A 26475-nucleotide genomic window follows, 5' to 3' on the forward strand; every position below is an offset into this window, starting at 1 on the left:
TCGCGTCATTTCCTGTTGCCGTGAATTGCCCGAACAGCCAATCAGAGGCCACTACGTCATCCGTCCGCGCCTGAAGACGTCTCGCCTTGGCGCGGGGCTCCCGTGCGGCCTGTGGGAGGGGAGAGAGGCGCGGGTCCAGGCGTCGGGTGCGGGCTCGGCCTCCGCAGCAGCGGATGGCGAGGGACTTGATCGGGCCGGCGTTGCCGCCCGGCTTCCACACCCGCGGGACCTCGGACGACGAGGAGAGGGACCCGAGCCCGGGTAAGCGGCGGCGCGCCACCGCCCGCCCCCTCGGTGACCGGGTCCTGTGCTCTGCGGGCCTGGAGGAGCGGGACGTAGGTGGGCCGACGTGCCCTCTCACGCTCTAGTCTTGGGGGGCGCGGGCAGAGTTGTGCGGTACCCCTCAGACAGGAGGGTGCGTTGCGTGAGCTTCGGCCTGGTAATCCTAATGATAATACGTTGCTATTTAGCGCTGAGAGTCGACACTGCCACCCGCAGGGTCAGCAGTTGGAAACCCCCAGCAGCTCCGCGGAGGAGTTTTCCCCTTCCTGGGAAATACCGGTCTCGGAAACCCACCGGAACAGTTCTGCTCCGTGCTACGTAGGGTCACGAGTCGGAATTGACAGGATGACTGGGGGTGTGTGGTTGGGGTGTGGTTTTTCGAGTTGGGGAATTAGGTATAAAGATTACTATTCTGTGTCACACAAGATAAAACTGAGGTCCTGACGAATACCAAGACTGCACGACTCGTAAGTGGTAGACCCTTCATTAGAACAATGGATCCCGTGACCCTAACCTCTGTGCCTTATTTATTGCCTAAGGTACAAAATCGGGGTGGGGGGAGAGGTGGGCTCACGGAAGATTCTTCTGATTGCTTGCTTCGGAGCCGTGCCCCTAATCCGTCATGGCATCGTGTGACACACATGCCCAGTGTTTAGACCAGACCCAGCACCTGCACATGTGCTCAGTGCTCGTGGCTCATTCTGGTGGCCTCATGCTTTTTGCACGTCTTGACGCACCTGACAGAATCCTTGCCATTCTTCATTGAAACCTTTCCACACTCCCCAAGCATTCTCATGCCTTCTGCCTTCCGTGTGATACTTGCCAAATAAATGCTTCTCATACTTCACCGTGTATATTATCTCCTTTAATGTGCCCCCCCTCCCCCAAAAAAATAGTTGATCGGGATAAATGAGTAACCTTACTATTTCGTTCATTGACTACTTCTAAGCCATGTTTCTACCTGAGGCTTTCCTTCTAGCCATTTAAAAGGCCATGCCCTCCGTAGCACCGTTCTTAAAGCATTTGGCTGCTTAGTGAAAAGGTTGACAGTTTGAACCCACCAGCTGCTCTGCAGGAGAAAGATGTGAGTCTGCGTCCCTAAAGACCACAGCTTTGGAAGCTCTGTGGGCTGTTCTCCTCTGTCTTTTAGGGTTTCTATGGGATGGGATCCACTTGACAGTGGGTTTTTCATGTAGCCAGGGAGATTTCCTCCCTCTAAGATGGAAGAAAACTGGTTAATCAAGTTACCTACTTGAGTTCCTATGCATATATTGGTTCAGGTTTACCCTATTCTCTGACTGTAGTGAAGGCAGGATCGACAGACAAGCAACGCCCATCAGCCAGATAGATGTTTTTATTGTGATTCACTTTTATTGTTTTTAAACACTTAAAATGTGTTGCTTGTGGCCAGGTTTTTTCTACATTAGCATTTGGAATAGCACATAGGTTATTTAATTATTTAATTAACTCTGGCGTTAGTGTGTCTACCATACCTGTCTGAAAAAACTGAAAAACTCACTGCCATCTAGTCAATTCTGACCCACAGCAACTTTTTAGGACAGGGAAGAGTTCCTCTTATGGGTTCCTGAAACTGTAACTCTTGACAAGAGTAGACAGCCTCATCTTTCTCTCATGGAGTGCTTGAGAGTTTCAAATTGCTGACCTTGGGATTAGCAGCCCAATACACAACTCACTCTGCTACCTGGACTCCCTCTGTAAGAAAAAAGTAACAGATAACTCTTCTGGCAAGTGGATCAATCAATATAAAAACTTTGTGTAATTGGAGAAATTATATGCTGCAGGTGAGAATTGGATAAGTTTGGATACTTTTTGACATTGTGAGTATTCTAGTTGTACTACATAAGGCATCTCTGCCTTTCTAGAGCCTACGCTGTAATTGGGAAGGCAAAGCCACTGTACATAAAACATTAGCACATGCTGTTGTCGATGACTATCAAATCAGTTCTGACGCATGGTTGCCCTATGTACAACAGAACAAGATGCTGCCAGTCCTGTGCCTTCCTCACCATGGTGGTTCTGTGTGAGCCAATGCTAGGAAAGTTCATAGTGAATGACAGTCAGCCAGAGCTGTGAGTGCAGAGGGAAGTGCCAAATGCCCGCTGAGAGGGTTCGCTGGAGCACTTGTGATTACTTATGACGTACACAACAAATCTGTTCCAGTTGCAGGACCTGCTTTGCCCCCTGATTATAAAAGCAGCAGTTCTGATTCCTCAGACAGCGACGAAGACAGCAGTTCTTTGGATGAAGAAGGAAATCAAGAGTCTGAAGACGATGACACTGGTCCACCTGCAAGGTCAGTCACTTACTTAAATGCTGTGGAAGTAAGCCGGAACAGAGAAGGTGGAGCACATGGGTCTTTACACAGGCCTGAAGACAGCCTTTGCAGGTGGACTGTTTTACAGCGCAATGCGCTCTAGTCACGTGCAGCAGTGCCTGAAACGTCAGCGGATTTCTAATCCAAAGAGCTTTGCTTACGGTGTTAAGATCTTTAATAAGCTACAATGTTTATTTTTATTTTACATGGAGTGTATGTTTTCTTAATTTAACTAAGTGAAAGACTATCACGACTGTTTTTTTAATTTGTGGTTGAAGAGCAGAGCATACAATAGTCCAGCAGGTTCCACATATACAGGGCCAAGAGACTGATGTCATTCTTCCAGTTGTGTGTCCCTCCACGCTCGCCCTCTGGATTGTCCCCTCCACATTGACAGACACGGCTGCCCCTATTTCACATCTGAGCGGCAGAGCTCTAGTTGTTGATTTGTTCCTATATCAATAGGTTAAAAGAGCCAATTGCTCAAAAGTGAGATTCTTTACCAGTTAAACTAAACTAGGCTTTGGTTTAAAGAAGACTTTAGGATATTTTTGGTTTATGGTGTAGAGATTACCTCAAGGCAATAGTTTGGGGGTTCATTTAAGCTCTACGGTTCCAGAAAGTCAGAATTCTGTGAGAATTGGACATTCTGTTTTACATTCCACCCACGGTCCGACACCCTCCACCATCTCTCCCTACCCCGCTCACATATACCCCCAAATCAATAGTGTTCTTATAGAGACGCTTTGATCAAAGTGGTCTGTCGTCATTGCCAGGCACCATCCAGTTCTTCTGTTCTTGGAGGCTGTTAGCCCCAGTCCATCTCCTCCTACTTCCTGTGCTGCAGACCTGATGCCTTTTCTAATGAGGCCATTTCCACCACAGCATCATGACTAAGAAGTCAAGTCTTTTTCATCCACTCTAAAGTTTGTGAGACAGAAAATGCTGCCCTGAGTGGATCTAAAGTGACTGTCATAAACTTTTCACTTAGAAACATCTAGCAAGGAGGCCATTCAGTACTTCATTGAGTGGAATTTTTAATGCCACCGAAAGTACAGGAAATTGGACTTTGATGTATTGTGGCTATAGAAAAAGTCACCATTACCTAACTATTGCTGGGCCAAAAAATGTCAGGAAAATCGTAGTATAAAAATCAGATTGCATGAGTTGTATGAGACCCCAATAAAATGATTGAGGGGAAAAAAAAGAAACAGGGTGGTGGTCATTTTTTTTCTTATTTGGCAAATTTTGCCCTTTTTGTTTCAATGTTTATTTGACTGGTTGCAGTTAAACTTCTTTTTAAAATTAAACTTTGTCTTAGATAAAGTTATACTATTGTATTTCTAGAAAACAAAGGAAAAATCAGGATCCTGGGGAGGACGATGATGATGATGGTTTTTTTGGACCAGCCCTTCCTCCTGGATTTAAAAAGCTGGATGAGTCTCCTCCGAGGTGATACATACGTCGTCTTTCCGTCCACTGTTTGCTAAGTATTTCCACTTGTTGCCAGGGTTAGGCGCTGTCCAGTGGATTCCAACCCACAGCTGTCCTGTGTACAACAGAACCGAACACTGTCCACTCGGAATCCTCTTCACAGTTACAATGTTTGAGCCCATTGTTGCAGCCACTGGGTCAATTGGTCCCGCCAAGGGCCTTCCTCTTGTTTTCTGCCTCCATATGTTTCTAAGCTTGATGTGCTGTTCCAGCGACTGGTCTCTCCTGGTAGCATGTCCAGTGTACATGAGACAGTCTCACCACCTTCGCTTCCAAGCCATATTCTGGCTGAACTTCTTCCCACCCGGTGGATCTGTTCTTCTGGCAGTCCATGGTACTTTGAGACGGGATGATAATATCTACCTCACAGAATCGCTGTGATTGTTAAAGAGTTCTTTTTTAGGTACATGTGTGGATATGTACATGTCTTCATTTGGTATCTGGCAAAGAATTAACATTTAATAGTGATTTCTATCTTCCCTAAATTAAATGTTCAAGTTAAATATTTAAATTCCATTCCAAACCCTATTTCGTTCAGAGAACAAGTAGTACAGTGTGCCCTGTTCTGGGTCAAAGCTTATATAATCAGATTGGCATTTCCTAAGTCACACAGTTTTGCTGCTTTCAGGTGTAGCAGGGATGGCGGAGTTTGGTTCCGTGGTTCTCGGCGTCACTGTAAGCAGACTCGGTGTTAACTGACAACAGCAGCTATACTAGAGTAACCCCCTGGTTTTCATACATGAAATTGAGCTGACTCTAGGTCGTTTCATGAACAAGCGACTGCTGCTTTCCCCACGTCAGGGAGCCTGTGCTCGAGGCTCTGATTGGGCACCGTGAAACACAGTGAGCTTAGGACAGCAGGGCCGCCATCTATGTTGGTGTACTGGCACAGCGCTTGCAGAGGAAAAACCTTCAATATGAAATAAACAATAAAGAAGCTTACATGTTTGAAAGACTGTAGAAATAAGCTTCTTTTTATTTTCCCTTTTTCCCTAAGTCAGGCTTTTTGTAAGACCCAGCATTGCTAGTCTCCCTTTGAACTTACTACAATGTCCTTGTAAAGTGTCAAATACAACTCAAAGCAAATGCCCTCTGGCTTCAAGTAGATCAGAGGTCCAGCTCCAGCACTGCCACGTACTTGTTAGTTGACCTTGGACACTGCTTTTCACAAGTATTTATGGTGATGCTGTGGGGTAAGCATTGGACTGCTAACTGCAAGGTTAGCGATTCAGCTCCACCCACCACTCTGTGGGAGAAAGATGAGGCTCTCTGTTGCCGTAAAGATTTACAGCCTCAGAAATGACCCCCCATGGGGTCATTATGGATTGGAATCCAGTTGATGGCAGTGTGTTTTGGAGCTTTGGTTATAGCAACTAAAATAGTTGTGAGGAAACCAAGGGCCAGCACCATACCTTTTCCTTCTGAATGAGTGCATTAGAGGCGTTCTTCCATGCCGCCACGCCCTTTTGGGTTATTAGGACAATGCGTGGATATTTTTACACCTCGTGAACACACGTGTCATCGATTGCACATGCAGTGGCTATCCTTGTGCGAGCTCATTTTATACTTCAGTAGTTAGGCTTCCATGGACCCCTGGTGGTGTAGTGGGTTCAGCACTGGGCTGCTAAGCAGAACGTCAGTGGTTCAAGTACATCAGCCCCTCCAGGTGAAAGATGACGCCGTCAGGCTCCTTGCAGATTGACAACTCCGGGGACCATGTGGAGCAGCTCTACTCTATCCAGTAGGGTCTCTGAGTCTGAGCTGACTTGATGACAGTGGATTTGTGTTTCATGTTTATGGATTTTCTTGGGTTTTGTATTTTTTGTTTTTTCTAGTTCTGACTACCAGACTCCTAAGGTATTTTCTGTAGACAAGGCTTACCAAAGCTGAAAGCCAAGGCACAAAATAGATCGAGATCTTCATAGGTTTTAATCCATAGTCTCTCTCTGCTATCAAGTTGATTTCGATGCATAGCAACCCTGTGGCTCTCTGAGATGGTCTATAGGAGTAGAAAGCTTCACCATTCCCCTATGGAGCTGCTGGTGGTTTTGAACTCCTAACCCCTTGATGAGCTGTGGAAGGCATAACCCACCACACCACCAGGGCTGCTACACAAAGCATGAAGGGAAGTGAGCATGTGCCAGTGCCACCAAGATCGTGCAGATTAACGAGTTAATGTCTGATCCTCAAGAAGCAGAAAGTTGAAATGTCAAAATTAGATCACCTGGAGATGCACAGGTAATGCTTGGAGAAAGTACCCAGATTAAGGAAATACAGGTGATATGTACAATTTGTATTTTCAACATTTGTTAGTATCTGGCTGTGAGTTTGTGAGCTGTAACCAGAAAGCTGCCTGTAATGTCGGGGGGATAAAAAGGATGCATTTTCTCTTTCAGGCCAATAATTGGTCCTGCATTACCACCTGGTTTTATTAAATCTACACAGAAAAGTGACAGAGGCAGAGATGATCCAGGACAAGCTTCATCACATTTCAACTCTGAGGTTGGGAACTTTTTAGCTTAAAGAATATGATGCAATAAGCCTACAACTTTGTGCAGTGACAGCTACAACCGTTTGACTTGGCTGTGATGGAAAGCTTTGTATTCCGATTAGTTTAAGACGGGAACATAACCGGTGAAACCAAAAGTTGACGTAAGCTTGGCTTCCATCACACAAATGGCACAGCTGTTATATTTGGGCAGGGTGTCGTCTAGGAAATGTTTATAAAATAAAGCATGAGAGAACGTTTAAAGCATTTTTATGATTTGGCCTGGTGGGGGGAGAGCTTTTCGCCGTGATCTTTATCCTCAATGTAACTACTGTGCTCCCAGCTCTGCTAACTACGCACACAGGTGGATACGTGATTTGATGAGAAGGTGGGTCCAGTGATTCAGGGGCTGAAGTAGGAAGGCTGTGTTTCTTGTTAGAAGCTTGAGGCTAGCTGAGATTTACAGAATATCAGTTGTCATGCATTTTCCAGAGCTTCATGAAATGTGATCTGCATGTTACAAGAGACTGAAGGCCAGGAAAAATTAGGTAACTGGCCCAGGATCAGACAGCTCATCCTTACCAAGCCCAGGACCACACAGCTCATCCTTACCAAAGCCCAGGATCAGGCAGCTCATCCTTACCAAGCCCAGGACCACACAGCTCATCCTTACCAAGCCCAGGACCACACAGCTCATCCTTACCAAGCCCAGGACCACACAGCTCATCCTTACCAAGCCCAGGACCACACAGCTCATCCTTACCAAGCCCAGGACCACACAGCTCATCCTTACCAAGCCCAGGACCACACAGCTCATCCTTACCAAGCCCAGGACCACACAGCTCATCCTTACCAAGCCCAGGACCACACAGCTCATCCTTACCAAGCCCAGGACCACACAGCTCATCCTTACCAAGCCCAGGACCACACAGCTCATCCTTACCAAGCCCAGGACCACACAGCTCATCCTTACCAAGCCCAGGATCAGCCGGTTCTGGTGCCTTTAAATCACCTACTGATTCCCTTAGAGCAGTGCTTCTCCGCCTTCCCTATGCCACGACCCTTTCACACAGCTCCTCACGTTGTGGTGACCCCCAACCATCACATTATTTTACTTGCTATTTCATAACTCTAATTTTGCTACTGTTATGAATTGTAATGTAAACTGATATGGAGGATGTATTTTCAATGTTACAAATTGAACATAATCAAAGCATAGTGATTAATTACAAAACAATATCTAATTATATAGTTTGAAATATTTATTTCTAATGACAAATAAATGAAGTTTTGTCTTGAAGCATGGTGTAGCATGGGTGCTCATCTACGCTGGGTACTCGTCTGTGGGCGTATCTGCATGTGGGCGGACCCGCCTAGAGATGGATAGAGGAGCGGTGTCTCGGTTCCGAAGGCTGTCGGAAATATGTGTTTTCCAGTGGTCTTAGGCAACCACTGTGAAAGGGTTGTTGGACCCCCCAAAGGGTCGCGCTCCACAGGTTGAGAACCCCTATCTTAAGCCTTTAGTAGTCTACCTGCATGTGAGATCAGGTAATGAAGACCCTGAGTTCTCCAGTAAGAATTCAGCAGTTAGCCTGGGGCTGTTCTTGAAAGGAAACAATACAATGCTTTAAGATGGTGAACTTTTTTAGCATTATTTGTTGAAAGTAGCATTCTTTTAACAGAATTTTAAATATCTACTGTTAGCAGGTCCAAAGTTACAGAAGTGATTGTTAGCAAATATGTTAGCAAATTCTGTTGTCCCATCCTACAAAAAAAGACATCCACATTCCAACCGCTTGTGGTGCTCTCCTGGTCATACCCATGTCATCTTTCACCTGTCTTACTGGTCCTTGTCCTTGTCTGGAAAGGAGCAATAGAGAAGTGTAGCCCAGTGTCCTGGGATAACAGCAGGGAGGCTTGCTTCAGCTTAAGGCCTGGTCATGCTATATACAGGTTCATATAGTTCGTGCAACTATGGAATTAAAAGGAGATAGAGTTTTTTCTGTGGGCTTTTTGAAGCCGCGTTGTCCACACTGCTTTCACGTGGTTTGGGGGTAGGGTAGGGTGCGGGAGAAGAAATAGATGTGGTAAAATATTTTGGGCTGGCGGTACATGGATAATCTTTGTACTAGTTATAATGGGAGAGCTGGTGTGGTGGTTACACGTTGGGCTGTGTTCCACACAGTAATCAGTTCGAAACCACCAGCAGCCCCTCTGGAAAACGACTGGGCTTTCTACTCCTGTAAACACTTAGAATCTCGGAAACCCACAGGGGTCGCTATGAGTCAGCATTGACTCGATGGCAGTGAGTTTTGAGTTTTTATAATGTCTTTGCACTTTTGTAGAGGTTTAAAATTTTTAACATGTTGAGGGGAAAAAAATCTGAAAGGTGTAGCAAAATTCCACTTTCTTCCTCTGTGAAATGCTGTCTTAATCGGCTTGCTGAGGAGCTGGGTTGTTTGTATAATTCTCTGGGTGGCTACCTTCTCTAGCTTCTGCTTCCCAAAGACTGAAGGTGAGGCTGGGGCAGGGATTACACCGTAGTTTATCTCTTTGTGGTACTCTTGATTCTGAATTACTTGCTTTAGAATTTCCCTTTTAACGAATTCTTTTTGAAAAAATGCTTCTGGTGAAGTTTGCCTTGATACTTTTATGCTCAAGGAGAAATAAAGAATTTCTCGTAGTCTCTTTCTCAACACGTGCCCGCAAACCAAGACAGCCTAGCCGCACTTCTGATTGGCGCTTGTTGAGCACTCAGACGGCAAGCAGTCATCAAGCTCAAACTCGCTGCCGTTGAGCCGATCCTGACTCATAGGGACCCTCTAGGGCTGCATAGACCTGCCCGTGTCGGCTTCCAAGACGGCAACTCTTTACAGGAGCAGAAGCCTCATCTTTTTTCTGCGAAGCATCTGGTAGTTTGGAACCGCTGGCCATGTGGTTTGCAGCCCAGTGCGTAACCACTGCACCACCAGGGCTCCTCTGAACAGTCCTAGGTGGTGGTTTATCAGCCAGGTTGCTTTCCGCTGCAAGTAATACGAGGTCACCTCAAAGTGGAGCTTGGTCTTACCTTACTTAGCAGAGGGGTCGTTTATCTCTATTTTCAAATGAGAGAAATATTTTCAAAACACATTGTGAAAGGGTCCTTCCAGAGTTGGTGAATTCAGCAGCTTACTGCTGTCACCAAAGGTTGAGGATTTCTTCACTGTTCTGCTTCGTAATTTACTACACGTTCATCAGTAATCTGAGACAGACTCCCCTCATTGTACCAAGAAGCCTTCAGAGTGGTAAGACGCACACACAGATGTCAGATGTCTGGGCACAGGAAGGAGAATGGTTCCTATCCTGTGCCCTTGTTTTAGTGCAATGAAAACCTTTCCAAATGGTTTCCTGCAGCCCACTCTTCCTGGCTCTACCCTAATGGTATCATACACTCACCTCTTAGCCAGCTACCTGGGCAACAGGAATGAGTCCAAAAAAGAGGCTGGTGAGACGTGCGAGCAAGTGTCTGCTATAGTTTATTGTGCCAGCCTGGCCGATAAACACAAGTAGGATTAACTGAAGGGCAGAGGGATAAATTGCTTGCTTGTTCTGTACCTCAGTTTAAAGGGCTACACTACCTGTGGGATGCCTAGCATGTGGACTGTGTTGCTGTAAGTTGAGGTCCCTTTAAGCCTACACGATTGGAATGTTCATCTCTGGAGCTGGGGACTGACAGTTGATGACAGTTGGGGACCTGCCTTGCTGTTTGCTGCCTGGGTATATATAGCCCAGCTCTCTCTACAGAAGGGGACTAGTAACTGGCAGCTCTCAAAAACTTGAAGGACTGCTAGTGTCTCACTGCTTTATAACTTAACTGTTAATTTCTTGTATTATCGATCTGTATATTATTTAACAGTTTATTTCTTGAATTATATATCTATCTTTATAAATATATTTATATATAATTACTAGCAATCTGGCTTGTCTCTCTAGAGAACCCTGTCCAATACAGTGTCCAAAAAAAAAAGCTCAGTAAGCTTTCGTAAAATGCGTTTTTCCCACTAGGCACGCACCGAGCAACTCGTTCTGAGTTAGTGCCACCCAGTGGTATCACCTGGGAAGGTTCTCTCTTCACAGTGAGTTTTTTTGTGATGGTCAATTTCAGAGAACAGCATGTGGCTATGAAATTTTGTTTCCTGCTCAGAAAAATGCCACAGAAACTGTTGTGATGTTGGACACAGCTTACAAGGACAGCGCTATGGGGAAAACTCAAGTGTACGAGTAGTTTTCTCATTTCTAAAAAGGTGAAATGTCGAATGATGACAAACCTCGTTCTGGATGTCTGCAACTTCCCGAATGGACAAAAACGTTGACAAAATCCATATACTTTGCAAGAAGACTGACGCTAGACCATTGAAGAAATGGGGATGTTATCTTGATTATCTTGGAGCTTGGTTCAGTGAATTTTAATGGAAGGTTTGGGAATGAGAAGGGTCACTGTGAAATTTGTGCCACCGGTTCTGACTGGCTAGGAAAAAGCATCAAGTGGAAACATGGCATGCTTTGAAAGACCAGCTCTGAAGCAAGCCTGACTTTCTTTCCAAGGTCTTTACTGATGATGAGACATGGTGCTATTCTTAGGACCCCAAAAGCAAACATCAGTAAAACCAGTGGAAGATGCCTTCATCATCTTGTCCAAAGATCAAGATGATGCTCATCAGTTTTTTTGATGTGAGGGGGATGGTGCATTTGGAGTTCGTTCCACCAGGTCAGACTGTTAATCAAGCTTTCTGTTTAGAGCTTCTGGAAAGATTGCATAACAGTGTGCGACCAAAAAAGACCAGATTTGTGCCAGGTGGGGGGCTGGTTTTGCCACCACGACAACACACCTATTCATGTAGCCCTCTAGGTGCTCCAGCTTTTGGCCAAAAACAAAACAAAAACGACATGCCTCTTTTGCCCCACACACCTGACTCACCTGACCTTGCTCCATGCAACTTCTTTTTGTTTCTGTGAATGAAGAGGGATATGAAAGAACAGTGATTTGATGAAGTAGAAGAGGTGAAGAAAAAAATGAGGGAGGTGCTGTCGGCCATCCAAACAGATGCATTTGAAAAATATTTCCAAGAATGGAATTGCAGATTTTACAAATGTATTAAGTGTAATAGAGTACTTTGAAGGTAATAATGTTTTGTGAAAAAAAAATTAAATACATAGGTTGTTTGGGGGGGAAATTCCTTTTTTTGGTGGCTACCCCTCGTATTATTCTTTCCCAGAAGGCAGGGAAAGAGGATAAACAAATGCAGGGTGTACTTGGTAATATAGGAATTATTGGCCGGGGTTTTCATGAACCCCATTTAAGAGACAAGGGAAACGAAGGCCCAGAACCCATACCCTGGGCCCAGGGGCAAATAGATGGCAAAATGAAGGCAGGGCACTAGTTCCAAGTCCACAGCCCAGACTGCAAACGACTGTAGTACGTATTTTCCCTGATATTTCATGCGCAGATGGGCCAAGAATGATCCGGGACTCTAAAATGATTTAATACCTGGAATTTAATGCTTTTGTGGCCTGGCTTCTGCTTTTCAGTTGCCATGCTAGACCTCCTTTTCTTCTTGTTTCTCCAGCCACCTGTGTAGTTGATGTCTCCCAGCATCCTAACGGCTCTTACACAAGTTTCACATCTCAGCCTGCTGAAACTACCATCACATAAAACCATCTGTTAACAGATGAAAGCAAAATCTCCATCTGCATATTTAAACCATAATGCCATGTGGATACCATGTTTGTGAGCATTTAAACATTCATTGCACCCTTTCTACCGCTGAGGATTCCTGTTGCCGTTGGTGGCCGACTGTTAATGCCAGGCCATATGTGCCTGGAGAATTCTGCTGCAGGGTGTTCAAGGCTGTGACCTGTCGGAAGTAGATAATCGGGTCTGAGTGAGTTTGAACTAATAACCCCTCAGCTAGCTGTTCAGGCTTCCAATGTCTTCTGTATCTTTTCTAAGCCTGCTTTTCCTCACAAGGAAAATAAGAATATTACTGCTCAACTCAGTCTTGTCCTAAGACTCAAATAGGCCTTTTACGCCAAAGCCCCTAGATATTATGTGTTCACACGTGTATGTAGTTTAGAATAAGCTAAGATAGTTTTTATATGTTTGATTCTAGTAATAGTTGCCACAAGAGTTCGGAGAATAATGGAATGTTCAGGAAATGGAAACCATGCAGATGAATTCCTCATTCTCCTAGCTTAAAAACACATAGGACGAAGCTGCCTGTCCGAGCTGGGAGACAGGTGCGCCATTGTTGTTCATGTAAGGAGGCTTCAGAACGTGCGGGGGATGGGGCGCTTGCGGGGGGATTCCATTAGCTTCTAATTCCATTTCTCCACAACCTTTCCACCTTTTTGAAGTCTGCTCATCTCATCTCTGTTCTTGAGGAGAAGAACTGCCTTTAAAGTTAGTGTATGTAGTGTGTATACATGAGGAGACCCTTTCTTGAGATGATTACGAGGCGTCCGTTGGGTTCGTGTGTTGCAATGCTGTGACGTCCTCGTGCTGAGTGAAGACTCCCTTGGGCCTCTGTGAGGGCTGCACGTCTCCACTTCAGGGCACGCTGCTGCACCTTGAAGACAGATGGTGCAGGAGGAACCCCTGCGTGTGCATCTCATCCCAAGGAGTGGAGGTGTGCCAGCAAGACAGCAGGGTGTCCAACTCTGTCAGCTCTGACAAGTTGATAGTCGCTACCTGGGACTTCTAGTACAAAGGATTCTGGGGCCACATCTGTGCCGGTTTGGAAGAGAACTAAGGTAAATTGATGAGATCCACTGGGGCCTACACACAGCAGCTTATAGCAGCGACAGTAGGGACATAAAAGAAATATGACAACCCACAGGCCCTGTGTTTGTCATGTCTGTCCTGTGTGTGCATCTGAGTTACTGGGTTCAAGTTGTTGCTGAAATTTATTGGCAGTGTCTCCTTGTTCACTGATTAGCCAGCAATACAATGCTAACTTTTTTGCATTTTTATCACTCGGTAATCAAATTAAGTTAAATTTTAAAGTAATTTAGGAACATAGCCTATAACTTGTCACTCTGCTTTTCAGTGAAAGGTAATGTCTTGTTTTACAAGGAAACGGATAGTAGTGAAGGCGACGAGGACATTGTTGGACCAATGCCAGCAAAAGGACCCGTTATCGACAGCATCGCCACAGAGTTTGAAAGGAGGGCCCAGCGAATGAAAGAAAAACTGACTAGAGGAGATGTAAGTTTCATAGACACTTGGCTCAACGAGGCAGAATGCATGGGGGTGGGGAGTACCAATTTTAAAAACAAAGTTGTAAAATATCTATCTATCTATCTATCTATCTATCTGTCTATCTATCTATCTAATCTATCGAGAGAGAATATTACCCAAAAGCTATTGCCCTGAGATAACCTTTAAACTAAAGATGAGCCCTGAAGGCATCTGAAAACCAAGGAACTGTTTAGCTGAATGCGGGAAACAGACTGCCTTCAGCTCTGTGTTCTCTATGCGCGCTCTGTGGGAGCTGGTGGGCAGCAGCAGCTTGAATGGTCCGAGAGGAACCTGGGTGGGGAGCGGGTTCAGGGTACAGGCCGACACAGCTCCGAAGGAGGAGGGGGAGATAACCAGTGCCACTGAATTATCAGTGTGGAAGCTGCTGAGTTGGTTGCTTCTTAACCACATCAACAAAAGGAAAGCAGATTTTTAAAAATTAAGTTTAAAAAAAATCTTGCATTAACCTTAATCTGAAATTATCCCTTGAGGCCCCTTTTTAGCTACAAACCCTAAACTGGTTCATACACCAAAGACTTACCTGTAAGGATCTCCTGTAAAGACATCCGCTCTAGGAGACCAACTGGTCCAAAGTCACTCTGAAGCTAAGATGAGGAGGTAAAGGGTCAAAGAGCCAGAGTCCTGCACACCGTCCAGTGAGAACCGAATGGCGGAGAAGGGTGACACGCGGAGATTGTCGCCAGTGCCACTGACGGACCCATGTGGAACTTCAGCGGGGAGTTGATCTGCTGTGTAGCTTTTCACCGTCAACACAGTAAAGCAGCAAGGCCATTATGACTCAAGCTATCCACAGAACACGGGCTAACTTGTCCTCGTGGTGAAAGATAGCATGAGGTCAAAGATGGGGGATGCAATGACAGCGGGCACTCCGTGTGTGATAGGGCTGCTCACTGAAGCACGGCCCCGGCAGATGGGGAAGATCAATCCAGGAGACCGTGCACAGAGGCCACGAACAGGCCGTTCAGAAGAGGAAGTGCAAACAGCTAATAAGCATTTGAAAAAATGTCCAAACTCAGTAATAGATAGGAAAATTCAGTTTCTCACAAAAATATGAATATTAGCACAATTTTACGATCTTGTTCATTGTTGCAAAGGATGTCAGGACATGTGGTCTTGTTAACCTTACATTTTCTTGTACAGTATTATGAATACCCTTCCCACACCACTGCTCTCTTGCATTGTTTTTCATCTCTGATTTTGCTGACAGGATTCGCCCAAAGCAGTGACGAGGGAGTCATGGATGACGGAGCTTCCTCCGGAGCTGAAAGCGTTTGGTCTGGGGCCAAGAACATTTAAGAGAAGAGCTGATGACAGATCCGGAGATCGATCAATCTGGACAGACACGCCAGCTGACAGAGAAAGGAAAGCTAAAGTGAGAGGTTTTATTTTGTTCTTTTGGGGTGGGGGTGGGGGTCCACGTAGGCTCTTTTCAAAAGGCATAAGGGATTTAATGTCAGCTCATCAGCAAAAGTGTTGAAAAAAATGTGTGATTCTGAAGGGGTAAATCCAGGGTTTTTTCCAGGAAGGAAACTTGTAAGGAAAGCACCATTCCTTGCTTACTGTTTGTCAGTAAATTGTCTCATTGAAACCTCAAGAATGCTCGGAGACACAGATTTAATTAGAGCAACTCATCTCTACCAGGTCTTCTCTGAGGTCATAGAGCTGTCAAGGATCAAAACTTGATTCTAGACACGTGTAACTCCAAGCTCTCTGGTACTTTTAGTTTTCTGTTAGCTCCAGGAACTCATCTATTGAAAGGTGATGTGTTAGAATCACGAGATTCCTTTGTGGGAGGAGCCAGGGTAGCTGCAGGTTAAGCTAGCGAGGTCGTCATACAGCGAACTGTAAATGCCAGTTTCTCAAGTGTACTAAGCTTCATGCTACTGTCAAGAGATGAGCCAGTCAGGGTGCAGTGTAGCACCGATGAAACACACAGCTTTCCTCTAGGTCCTTGATGCTTCCTTCCCCCACTATCAGGACCTCAACTCTACCAGAGCATGCACACTGCCACAGACAAGAGCCCACAACCAAGGGAATCCAGGATAGATAAACCTTTTGGCCAACAAGGAGAGTAGAGATGCCAGGAGGATTAAGGGAGGGTCGGAGGAGAGAGGGGAAATTGATCACAAAGATCAATCTAGAATCCCCTCCCAGGGGGACGAATAACGGAAAAGTGGGTGAGGGGCGATGGAGGATGATGTAAGATATGGAAAAAACAATCTATTAACTTAGCAAGGTTTCGGGAGGGAGGGAGGGAGGGCGATGGAGGAATGGGGAAGAAATGGGGAGCTGATATCAGGGGCTCAAGTGGGAAGAGATTACTTTGAAAGTGATGGTGGCAGCAAATGTGCTTGACACAGTGTATGAGTGTATGGATTGTGGGGTTTTTTAAATCGTTTTATTAGGGGCTCATACAACTCTTACCACAATCCATATATACATCAATTGTGTACATTCATTGCCCTCATCATTCTCAAAACATTTGCTCTCGACTTAAGCCCTTGGCATCAGGTCCTCATTTTTTTCCCCTCCATCCCCGTTCCCCACTCCCTCATGAGTCCTTAATAATTTATAAATTATTATTTTGTCATATCTTGCACTGTCCGACATCTCCCTTCACCAACTTCTCTGTTGTCCGTCCCCCAGGGAGGAGGTCACATGTAGATCCTTGTAATCGGTTCCTTCTTTCCAACCCATCTCCCTCTACCCTCCCAGTATCGCGACTCACACTGCTGGTCCTGAAGGGATCATCTGCCCTGGATTCCCTGTGTTTCCAGTTCCTATCTGTACCAGTGTACATCCTCTGGTCTAGCCAGACTTACAAAGGAGAATTCGGATCATGGGGGGAGGGGGAGGATAAAGCATTTAGGAACTAGAGGTGAGTTGTATTTTTCATCGTTGCTACATCGCGCCTTGAATAGCTCGTCTCCTCCCCTAGACCCCTCTGCAAGGGGATCTCCAGTGGCCGACAAATGGGCTTTAGGTCTCCACTTTATACTCCCCTCCTCAGTTCACTATGGTAAGATTTTTTTTTGTTCTGATGATGCTTGGTAGAATACTCCAGCAGTGTTGAATTTCCCTCTAAGCAACAGTCCTGCGCTGGATTTTGCAGAGTCCCTCTGGTATGTGTCACTCCATCGCCATCTTCTCGGAAGTGAAGTCAAGTGTATGGATTGTGATAAGAAATGTAAGAGCCCCCAATAAAAGCATTTAAAAAAAAAGAAAAAACTAAATCTGATGAAAACTGGAAAAAAAAATACATAGCCAAATGTGTTTGAATAGTAAATAGAAGTAAACCTTTAAAAGTGCTGAAAAACTCGGCTTATACATGAGTATATACGGTACTCAGCGTTCATTTATTCATTCATGGCTCATTAACTCCGTGTTACCTATGTTCATTCCTCAGGAAACACAAGAAGCAAAGAGGTCATTCAGCAAGAGGGATGAAGAATGTGTATTGTCAGGAAGGGACAAGAGATTGGCTGAGCAGATATCCTCCTTTAATGTAAGTAAAGGAGTGAAATGCATCACCTTTTCATCTCTCTCTTTATTCTTCTTTCGCTTTTCCTCTTATGTTTATTGTCTGTTTGTTTTTCTCTTTTTTTATACATCTTCCCCTTTACCATGGTCTGTTTTGACACCTCTGTCCTAAAAAGTACTGGCCTCTGTCATGTAGGGTCTCTTAAACGCAGCTCCTGTAATGTTTTCAGTTTTCACTTTGACGTGGAGCTCGATTTGATGAGGAAGCCAGAGCGCTGACACTGGTCGGGATACTTGGCCACAGTCTGTGGTGGGGAGCACGGTGCCTCTCCTCTGCCAACTGAAAACAGGACTCGATCAAAGGGAGACGCCTTTGGAGGCACGAGGTCCAGCAAAGCAGTTCTAAGAGAGGCTGCATAAGAAATGTCTAGACCTTGGTCTGATTGCCCTGAAAGTCTGGTGGTGTAACCGCCAGGCCAGCCGTTCGAAACCCCCAGTCGCTCCTCGGGAGAACCTGCCCTGTAGGGTCTCTCTGAGTCAGATCCAGCTCTATGGAAATGAGTTATACCCCTTGTAATCCACTCTGTTTAGCCCTGAGGGATACATAGAAGCTTCAAAAAATTCATGGAAAATTTGAATTGAAAGATAATGGAATTGTGCCATGAGCTTATGAGGGTCCTGGGGGTCCTCCGTTTTGAAGACTGCTGGTCTGTCTGTGTGTGCACTCTCCCCCGCATGGCCTCCCACTGCAGCACCGCTCTGTGTTACTTGACCCTGCTCTTTGCCTCTGCTTAAGCTTCACCGTGCTGCAGATGTCTGCGAATGTGAAGGCCTAGTGTTTGTTGCCCGACGAAGATGAGGGGAACAAGAAAGGAAACTGCAAGAACCAACCAACCCTTCCCAGTTAGAAAGCATGCCACATTCCTGCCCAGGCAAGGGGGACACCCGGGGAGTGCCCTTCTCCAATCCCTGTGTTAAAATCCAGTTCTGACTTCCAGGTGCTTTCACCAGGCTCCCAAGTGAGAAGGTCTTGGTCTTTCTTTTCATAGCCGTGTTCTTAATTCACATGTTAATATGGACACATCGTGGGATACTTTTCATTATGATTATTTTAATGCTGCTTATTTCTGTCTTTTTGTTTCTTTTTTTTTCCCCCTAGCCCAAGTTGACATTTTTCTTCTGGTTGAATTGAATTTGCCTGTAATACATAAATTTTTTCTTCATAGAGCTATTAGGTCAATTCCGACTCAATGATCCTGTATGGTTTCAGAAACTGTAAATCTTTCCAGGCAAGAATAACCTCATCTTTCTCCCGAAGAGCGACAGTTGAATTTGAACCACCGACCTTGCAGTTTGTAGTCCACCACTTAGCAGCACCCCCAGGCTTCTTTACTCTCTGAGTACTTTGTTTCATGAGTCTATCTGCCAATCATTAGAAAGCACTAAGAATTCGATTTCTGTTACCTTTGCTTTCTCCAGGACTCCAAACGATCGGAATCGCTCATGGACATGCATCATAAGAAATTAAAGAATAAGGCTGCGGAAGATCGAAATAAGCCCCAAGAAAGAACCCCGTTTGACCGGGATAAGGATCTGAAGGTGAATCGCTTTGATGACGCGCAGAAAAAAGCCCTGATAAAGCAATCAAGAGAACTGAACACAAGATTTTCCCATGGCAAAGACAAGATGTTTTTATGAGTAAGTCTACTTAGTGCGGTGCATTTTGATACTGATTCCTCTGAATTCTCCTAAAGATTCTATTATGTATAATTATGTGTTAAAATCTGTTGCTTTTTAAAATAATAAAGTAGATTATGCACCTACAAATCTTTGATGTGTGAGCTATGATTTCTGTTCATTCAGCCTTGTGGAATTTTTAAGCTAGCACACCATTGCCGATTGAGCATTTGTCACCATTGCAACCAAACACATCGTGATGTTCTATAGCCATCAGCTGGTGGGCTCCTCACAGGTAGACAGTGTGCGCTGCTTGCAAAGGGCCAAGGCAGTTCCCGTTCAGAACCGTTGAATCACTCATCCATAAGCCAGCCTGACAAGTGTTATTCATGTGGCTGCTTAAAAGGAACCTCTTTATGGTTTTCAGTTGTATGCAGCACACATTCATATTCAAATGTAGGCTTTAGAGAAAATACAGTTAAAGTTAGAAATCTTTTCCAACATAGATGATTTTCTTGTTCTTACTTCAGGGGGATTTCCCTGGGCAATGAGGAAGAGTGGAAGACTACTCGGTGTCTCTATCCGTTCCCCTTCATCCCTTTGATGTGAGCTTCTTAGGATCAGAGTCTGGTCCTTGGAAACCGCACACACTCACCTTGTCGAGGAGCCCTGTCGGGCCTCGTGGAAGCTACAGTCAGTGCTTGCTGTGGAGTGTGACTGTCGTGGATAGGTGCCCTCGAGTCATCTCCCACTCAGAGCAACTTGCGAAACCTTTGAACAAAATATCTGACTCTGAAGAAACTGACTAGTTTTTCTTCTTCTTCAGATAACTGTTTGGTTTCTGATTTTTTATGGTGTCTCACCAGTTCCTTCTAAGGTTGGTCGGGCCTGTCTGCTCAGTCTCCACTGCCTGCGTCTCCCCATCATACAGCTAACCTGCCCTGGATAAGTGGGTCAGATGCTGACAGCAAATCCCTGAATGTTAAATTGGGCGGTTTTTCCATCTCAGTTGCAGCTGGTAGATAGATACACAATTCCTTGAGAGCAGAGGTCTGAAGATTTTATCTGCTTCATTTTATTTCAGCCCTCAGGGCTTTTTATTTGTTGTTTTGTCTCTGTATCATTTCATGTGCTAAGGAAAAAATATTTTCATTTCTCCAGTTTTACTCCCACGGTCAGAAGTCTCTGATCTGAGCTATTAGCAGTATGGAGTCTGTAGACAGGCCGGCCTCTGCTCCCACCCAAAGCCTTCTGAGTCTTAGAATTTTCCTCCATGGAGGTCTTTACCCGCTTATACTAACACATTTTAGCCAATTCACTGAGACATAGATCTTTCTCTCAGCCATGAATAGTCCTTTTTAAAAGCCAGATTAATAATCCCTTGAAAGCAAAAATGTAAATGGGAAATCAATAATGATAAAGCTCCCTGTTACGTAGCAGTGAGTTACGTTTTCCTGCAGACTAATCTCAGTTGTTCTGTGAGTTCTTTGTTACAGTTTTAATGAAAAAGTGGGTTTTAATGGGAAAAGATTCTGATTCCCAGCTCATTTAAACTTTATGAAAATTGAGTACATTGTTAGGGGAAATTATGGTACAAGCTGTTCTCCTAAAAAGCACAGGACAATAGCGTTTCCCATCCCAACAGTGTGAACAGTAACCAGTGAAGGAGTACTGCTATTGAAAAGTCGGATTAATTTCCCAAGCAAGTTGAAAAATAGCCTTCTCTAAGCAGACTTATACAGCGGCCTTTTGACCCAAGACGTGCTATTTGGCGAGCACACCCGTCATCTACAGCAGCCACTGTTTCTTTCCACGACGTTGTCATTTCTTTGTCCCCAGTGAAGGGGAGCAGTGCTTTTTAATGAAATTCCTAAAATACTGTTATGAAAATCGCTGTTATATAAAGTAAAAACATCATCTCTGGATAGACACTTTTACTTCCCTCACGCTGGGAGTGTCAGTAATCAAAGGGAAAGAAGCCTGCTTTGTGGTCTCAGAACTTGCCACGAGTTAGTCATCCTGGCCCCTTGCAGTTAATGCTCCCTGATGCCACCCTGAAGACCGGGCTCAGAGGGCTCTTGCCCTTGTGGACAGACTATGCAAATAAACAACCCCGGATTATCAAGAGCCCAGCAAGTTTGGAAGCTGGAGGTCTAGAGATGTGCTCTTCACCTTTACTCATCTCCTCTATCTCCACCTGGTCTCTGCTCCACCTGGAGAACTGGGTTCACTGACATTTCCAGTAAGTTTGTAACGTTATGGCCAAATTTTATAGCTTGACCTCTTGAAATTTGAAAGTGAAAAAGAAAAGGAAGGTGACACTAAGTTGGTGAAGTGGACCAGATACTTACTGAATGGCCGTGCAGTTTAAGTTCATGGTACCACATGTGTCTGGAAACAGGGACTCTGTTCAATTCTCTGAATTGTCCTCTCAGCTAGATTAAGATGCTTCCAGTAGTAACTAAATGGAAGGCATGGTGGTAGACGGATTAGCAGGTGGTTTTTTATGTGTTGTGGGGTGGGAGATAATGGGGTGTGGATTATTGTTTGTTGTGATTTGGTTTGTAACAAATGATGGCTCTACTTAGAATCAGCTTCTTGTTAGATAAATCCTGTTTTGCATTCCTGAAAGCATACTAAATTAAAGCCTGCCTTTAAAAAATGGTCCCACTGAAAGTTTGATTTAATTTGTGCAGTTATAGTAATAAAAAATAATATGTAATGATTCTTTGATTTAATGATTCTTGGAGATGAGCTTTCTGTGATCCTCTGGCTTACATGCTCCAGAATAGATAGACAGTTTTTATGTAGTTATTTCACCCTTAGACATCTGGAAAGGCACGCTTTAAAGAGTTTCTTTTGATAGCCGGGCATCATCAGCTTTCTTCACCACATTTGCTTATGTACCCATTTGTCTTCAGTGATCATATCTGGGAGGTGAGCACACAATGATAGGATTTTTTGTTCTTTGATGCCTGATAACTGATCCCTTCAGCACTTCATGGTCACACAGGCTGGTGTGCTTCTTCCATGTGGGTTTTGTTGCTTCTGAGGTAGATGGCTGCTTCAAGTCTTTAAGACCCCAGGCACTATATCTTTTGATAGCTGGGCACCATCAGCTTACTTCACCACATTTGCTTATGCACCAAACTGGATATCCCCTATGGAAAGGTCACAGGGAGGAGATGGGCCATTCAGGGTGCAGTATAGCAACAATGAAACATACAGCTTTCCTCTAGTTCCTAAGTGTGCCCCCCCCCCCACTATCATGATCCCAGTTCTACCTTACAAATCTGGCTAGACCAGAGGATGTACACTGGTACAGATAGGAACTGGAAACACAGGGAATCCAGGGTGGATGATCCCTTCAAGACCAGTGGTGAGAGTGGTAGTACTGGGAGGGTGGGGTGGAAAGGGGGAACCGATTACAGGGATCTGCATATTACCTCCTCCCTGGGGAATGACAACAGAAAAATGGGTGAAGGGAGACGTCAGACAGTGTAAGATATGACAAGATAATAATTTATAAATTATCAAGGGTTCATGAGGGGGGGGCAAAAATGAGCTGATGTCAGGGGCTTAAGTGGAGAGCAAATGTTTTGAGAATGATGAGGGAAACAAATGTACAAATGTGCTTTACACAGTTGATGTATATATGGATTGTGATGAGTTGTATGAGCCCCCAATAAAATGATTGGGATAAAAGTTTCTTACATAGTGTAGCTAATGTTTACATTTTTATTCAAAAATGTAGGCTCACAGGAAATCATTTTAAATTAGCCAAAAATAACCCCAATTAATTCCATTTTTCCATGATTTTGCTAGGTGGTGTTGGGAAAGGGTTTAAAAATTTCTGCTGAGTGAAAGCCAAGGAGAATTAACATGGAGGAAAGTGGCAAAAAATAGTACTTGTGTGGCATCCATACCAGTCTTCTACTTTAAAGTTTAACTTATTTGGCTTTGGGTTTTCATGCCATTGTGAGACTTAAGTCTGCATTCACCCCCTCCCCCCAACAAAAAATCATGGGTTTCCTACTGTAAAAGTTTGATTTTTTTGCATGTCAAAAATGTTATGACAGTGGTATGTATAAAATGAAAAGGCTATACACCGCACCTTTCATTTAAACTTCACCGCTAAAAGACTTTTCAGAAAAGGTGTGCTCCTGAGGGCCTGGGTATTTTTTAACAGTCTGAATAAAGTTATCTGTGTCTGAGAAGCTGTGGTCGTGGTCGTTCATGTTGAGTGAGTGGCTTTCTCAGGAACGGGCTTTGTTCTGTGCCATGATCCTGGCACGGGGTGGATCTTGCACCCAGTTCACCGGTCAGATTTCTAAGATCTCGCGGGAACTATGAATGTGACCTAGTTAAGGTCGGAGCACAAGACAAACTGGAAGTGCTCTTCAAAGCGCCATGGTGCGAGAGAAGCTGGCACTGGGCTATAACAGCATCCCCGGCCCCCTTCCCATTGTTCCGCGCCCCACGGGGTGGGCTGTGTAAGAGGGCTTTCTCAATTGTGTAGTTAGAGCATTCTTTTCCTCCAAACATTGACAGGAAGCACGTGTTCTTTGGGAGGGTAGGAATGCCTCTTTATTGGGTTTAGTTTTCTGGTATACAGTGTCAGATGCACAGCCTGCACTATCATGGACGGGGCTGGAGATGGCCTTCCGCAGCAAATGACAATCACATGCTTTGCCACATGGATTGTGTAAGTGTTGGCTGATGGGACTACGGTGTGAGAAATAGAACCGGGAAGAGTATGTTTCAGACAAACTCAGCATTCATACGTGCTCCCGCGGAGGAGCCTTCACATTCACGGAGATGCATCCCGCTCACATTCTTCTAAGTAAAAGTTATTCCCCTCGATGTCCCCCCAGAACAATGCCAAATTTAAGGTGCTGTTTCTAAACACATGGTCACTGACTATACCCTTGGGCTACCTACAGCTATTACCACACCAAACTCACTGCCACCGAGTCAATTCTGACTCACGGCAACCCAGTGGGCCAGATAGAACTGCCCCTGTGGGTTTCCAAGACTGTAACTCTTTACAGGCATAGAAAAACCCCTCTTTCCTCCTAAAAGAGGCTGGTGGTTTCGAACTGCTGACCTGTAGGTTAGCAGTTCAACTCATAACCACTATGCCACCAGGGCACCCTTACTTCCAGAATCCCCTTATTAATGAAACATTGTCCTCGTTCCAGTTTTCAACCCCGAGACAGATCCCTTTGGCACTCAGCTTAGCTGTGTCTTCCAGCTTCCCCAGCCAGTGGGCCACTGTGACAAGCCACTCGCTAGTTTGGCTTCCTTCCTCAGACCCAGATTGGCGATATCTTGTCCTCATTATGAGTATTCCAGGGCTTATTTTAAATACAGCCGACACTCACCGCCAATTGTGGAAGGGTGACTGCATGGCAACCTTAATCAATGGAGAAAGATTTTTTGCTTCTAGCAATAAAAAGGTCCCTTTCTTTTCTCTAGATGATGAAAAGTGAAACCGAGGGTCCTGGGTGTTCCAAACTGTTTTCAGTCAACGACTAACCTCAAGGTAGGCAGTTTGGTGCCACGGAAGAAATACCTGGCAAAGCCTTGTGGAGCCGCAGTCCTGCCCTGTCACGCACTTGTACAGGGTCACCAGGAGTCTGACATCAACTTGATTTGTTTCCTTCGGGAGGGAGGCAGAACGGCAATATTAGAAAAGACCTCGAGGTGGCGCGAGAACTCCACGTGTCGCTCTCTTCCCACACCCCCCACACCCCCCATCTCTTTCATTGCACTTGGGCAGGCACAGAGTGACAGCCGCCGCCCCAGTGAGCCTCGGGGCTCAAGGCAGATGCTTGGAAATGAGGACTGCCTGGGGCGGGGCGGGGTGGGGGTGGGGGAATCGGTGCAGGGAGGCTACCGAAGACACCCCCCCCCTCACCTCTGGACACCACCCTACCCCGACCTTCCCCACTCCCGCCCGCACCCCCACCCCACTCAGGAAGCTTCCATCAAACAACAGCGCATTCTTGTCCTCTGCTAATTACGCACCATGCTCGGGCCTGGGGATCATGCATGCATGCATCATTTCTCCGCCAGTTTGTCTCCATGCGTCCTCGCGCCAGCACTCCTTGATCATAAGGGTCGCAGGTTTTATCACGATGTCCCCGCTTGTGCCCCCAAGAGGTCACTGAAACTTTCACGCTGGACCTTTGAATCCTAGGCTTCTGTGGAGGCGGGGTGGGGGGGGAGGGGGGAGTCCTTTGAATTTTCAAATCTATATCTAACTGCTGTGAGGGACTGGGAGGGTAACCATGGAAACCAGAGCATGACTGTAACCATGGAGACCCATTTAAGCCAGCTGGGCCATTGCCACCTAGAAGCTGGCAGGGCTGCGGCTTTTAAAAGGGCAGTTAACCCTGGTTAAATAGCCGAGTGATGTAAATTGCTACGGCAGCGAGGGCTCACAGTAATCTTTGGGGTCTGCCAATACTTCAAAATATAACAGCGATTGTTGGTGAGAATCCCTCTGGTCGAACTCACTCACAGCCATGGAGTTGACTGGCTCACAGTGTCCCTACAGGACAAAGTGGAACTTGCTCCCTGGCGTTTCTGAAGCTGTCCGTCTTGACAGGGGCAGGCAATCTGGTCTTTCTCCGGCCGGTGGCTGGTGAGCGTCCAATGCTAAGTGTCTCCCGGGCTTTTAAACACCCCCCCAATCTTTCTCCCTCACCCTCTTACCACGTCCTCTGCCAGATCCCAGGCCGGTGGTAAAGATGAAAAGATATCATCAAAGAACAAAAAATCATATCATTGGCTGCACACCGCCATGATACGATCGCTGAGGACAAACGGGTGCATAAGCAAATGTGGCAAAGAAAGCTGATGGTGCCCGGCTATCAAAAGAGATAGTGTCTGGGGTCTTACAGGCTTGAAGGTGAACAAGCGGCCATCTAGCTCAGAAGCAACAAACCCCACATGGAAGAACACACCAGCCTGTGTGGTCACGAGGTCCCGAAGGGATCAGTTATCAGGCATCAAAGAACAAAAATCATCATTGGCTGCACACCTCCATGATACGATTGCCTAAGACAAACGGGTGCATAAGCAAATGTGGCGAAGAAAGCTGATGCTCCCCGGCTATCAAAAGAGATAGTGTCTGGGGTCTTAAAGGCTTGAAGGTGAACAAGCGGCCATCTAGCTCAGAAGCAACAAAGCCCACATGGAAGAAGCACACCAGCCTGTGCGATCACGAGGTGCTAAATGGACCAGGTAAAAGACATCATGCAATATATATATATATACACACACACACCATAGTGAATGAAGGGGGAAGTGCAGAGTGGAGACCCAAAGCCCATTTGTCGGCCACTGGAGATGCCCTCACAGAGGGGTCTACAGGAGGAGATGAGTCAGTCAGGGTGCGACGTAGCACCGATGAAG

At 45.5% G+C, this 26475-nt stretch overlaps 1 protein-coding gene across 1 annotated transcript; it reads left to right on the plus strand.

Annotated features, from left to right (window-relative positions):
* The first annotated feature begins 73 nt into the window (after nucleotides 1–73).
* Nucleotides 74–19203, plus strand: GPALPP1 (GPALPP motifs containing 1). Its single transcript, XM_075563047.1, has 8 exons — nucleotides 74–261; nucleotides 2464–2596; nucleotides 3965–4069; nucleotides 6508–6613; nucleotides 13711–13842; nucleotides 15104–15268; nucleotides 17303–17401; nucleotides 18856–19203. The coding sequence occupies exons 1-8, from the start codon at nucleotides 174–176 to the stop codon at nucleotides 19072–19074; spliced, it is 1047 nt and encodes a 348-aa protein (XP_075419162.1). The 5' UTR covers nucleotides 74–173; the 3' UTR covers nucleotides 19075–19203.
* The last annotated feature ends 7272 nt before the right edge of the window (nucleotides 19204–26475 follow it).

Source organism: Tenrec ecaudatus, chromosome 11 (genome assembly GCF_050624435.1).
Source record: "Tenrec ecaudatus isolate mTenEca1 chromosome 11, mTenEca1.hap1, whole genome shotgun sequence".
Classification (NCBI taxonomy): Eukaryota; Metazoa; Chordata; class Mammalia; order Afrosoricida; family Tenrecidae; genus Tenrec; species Tenrec ecaudatus.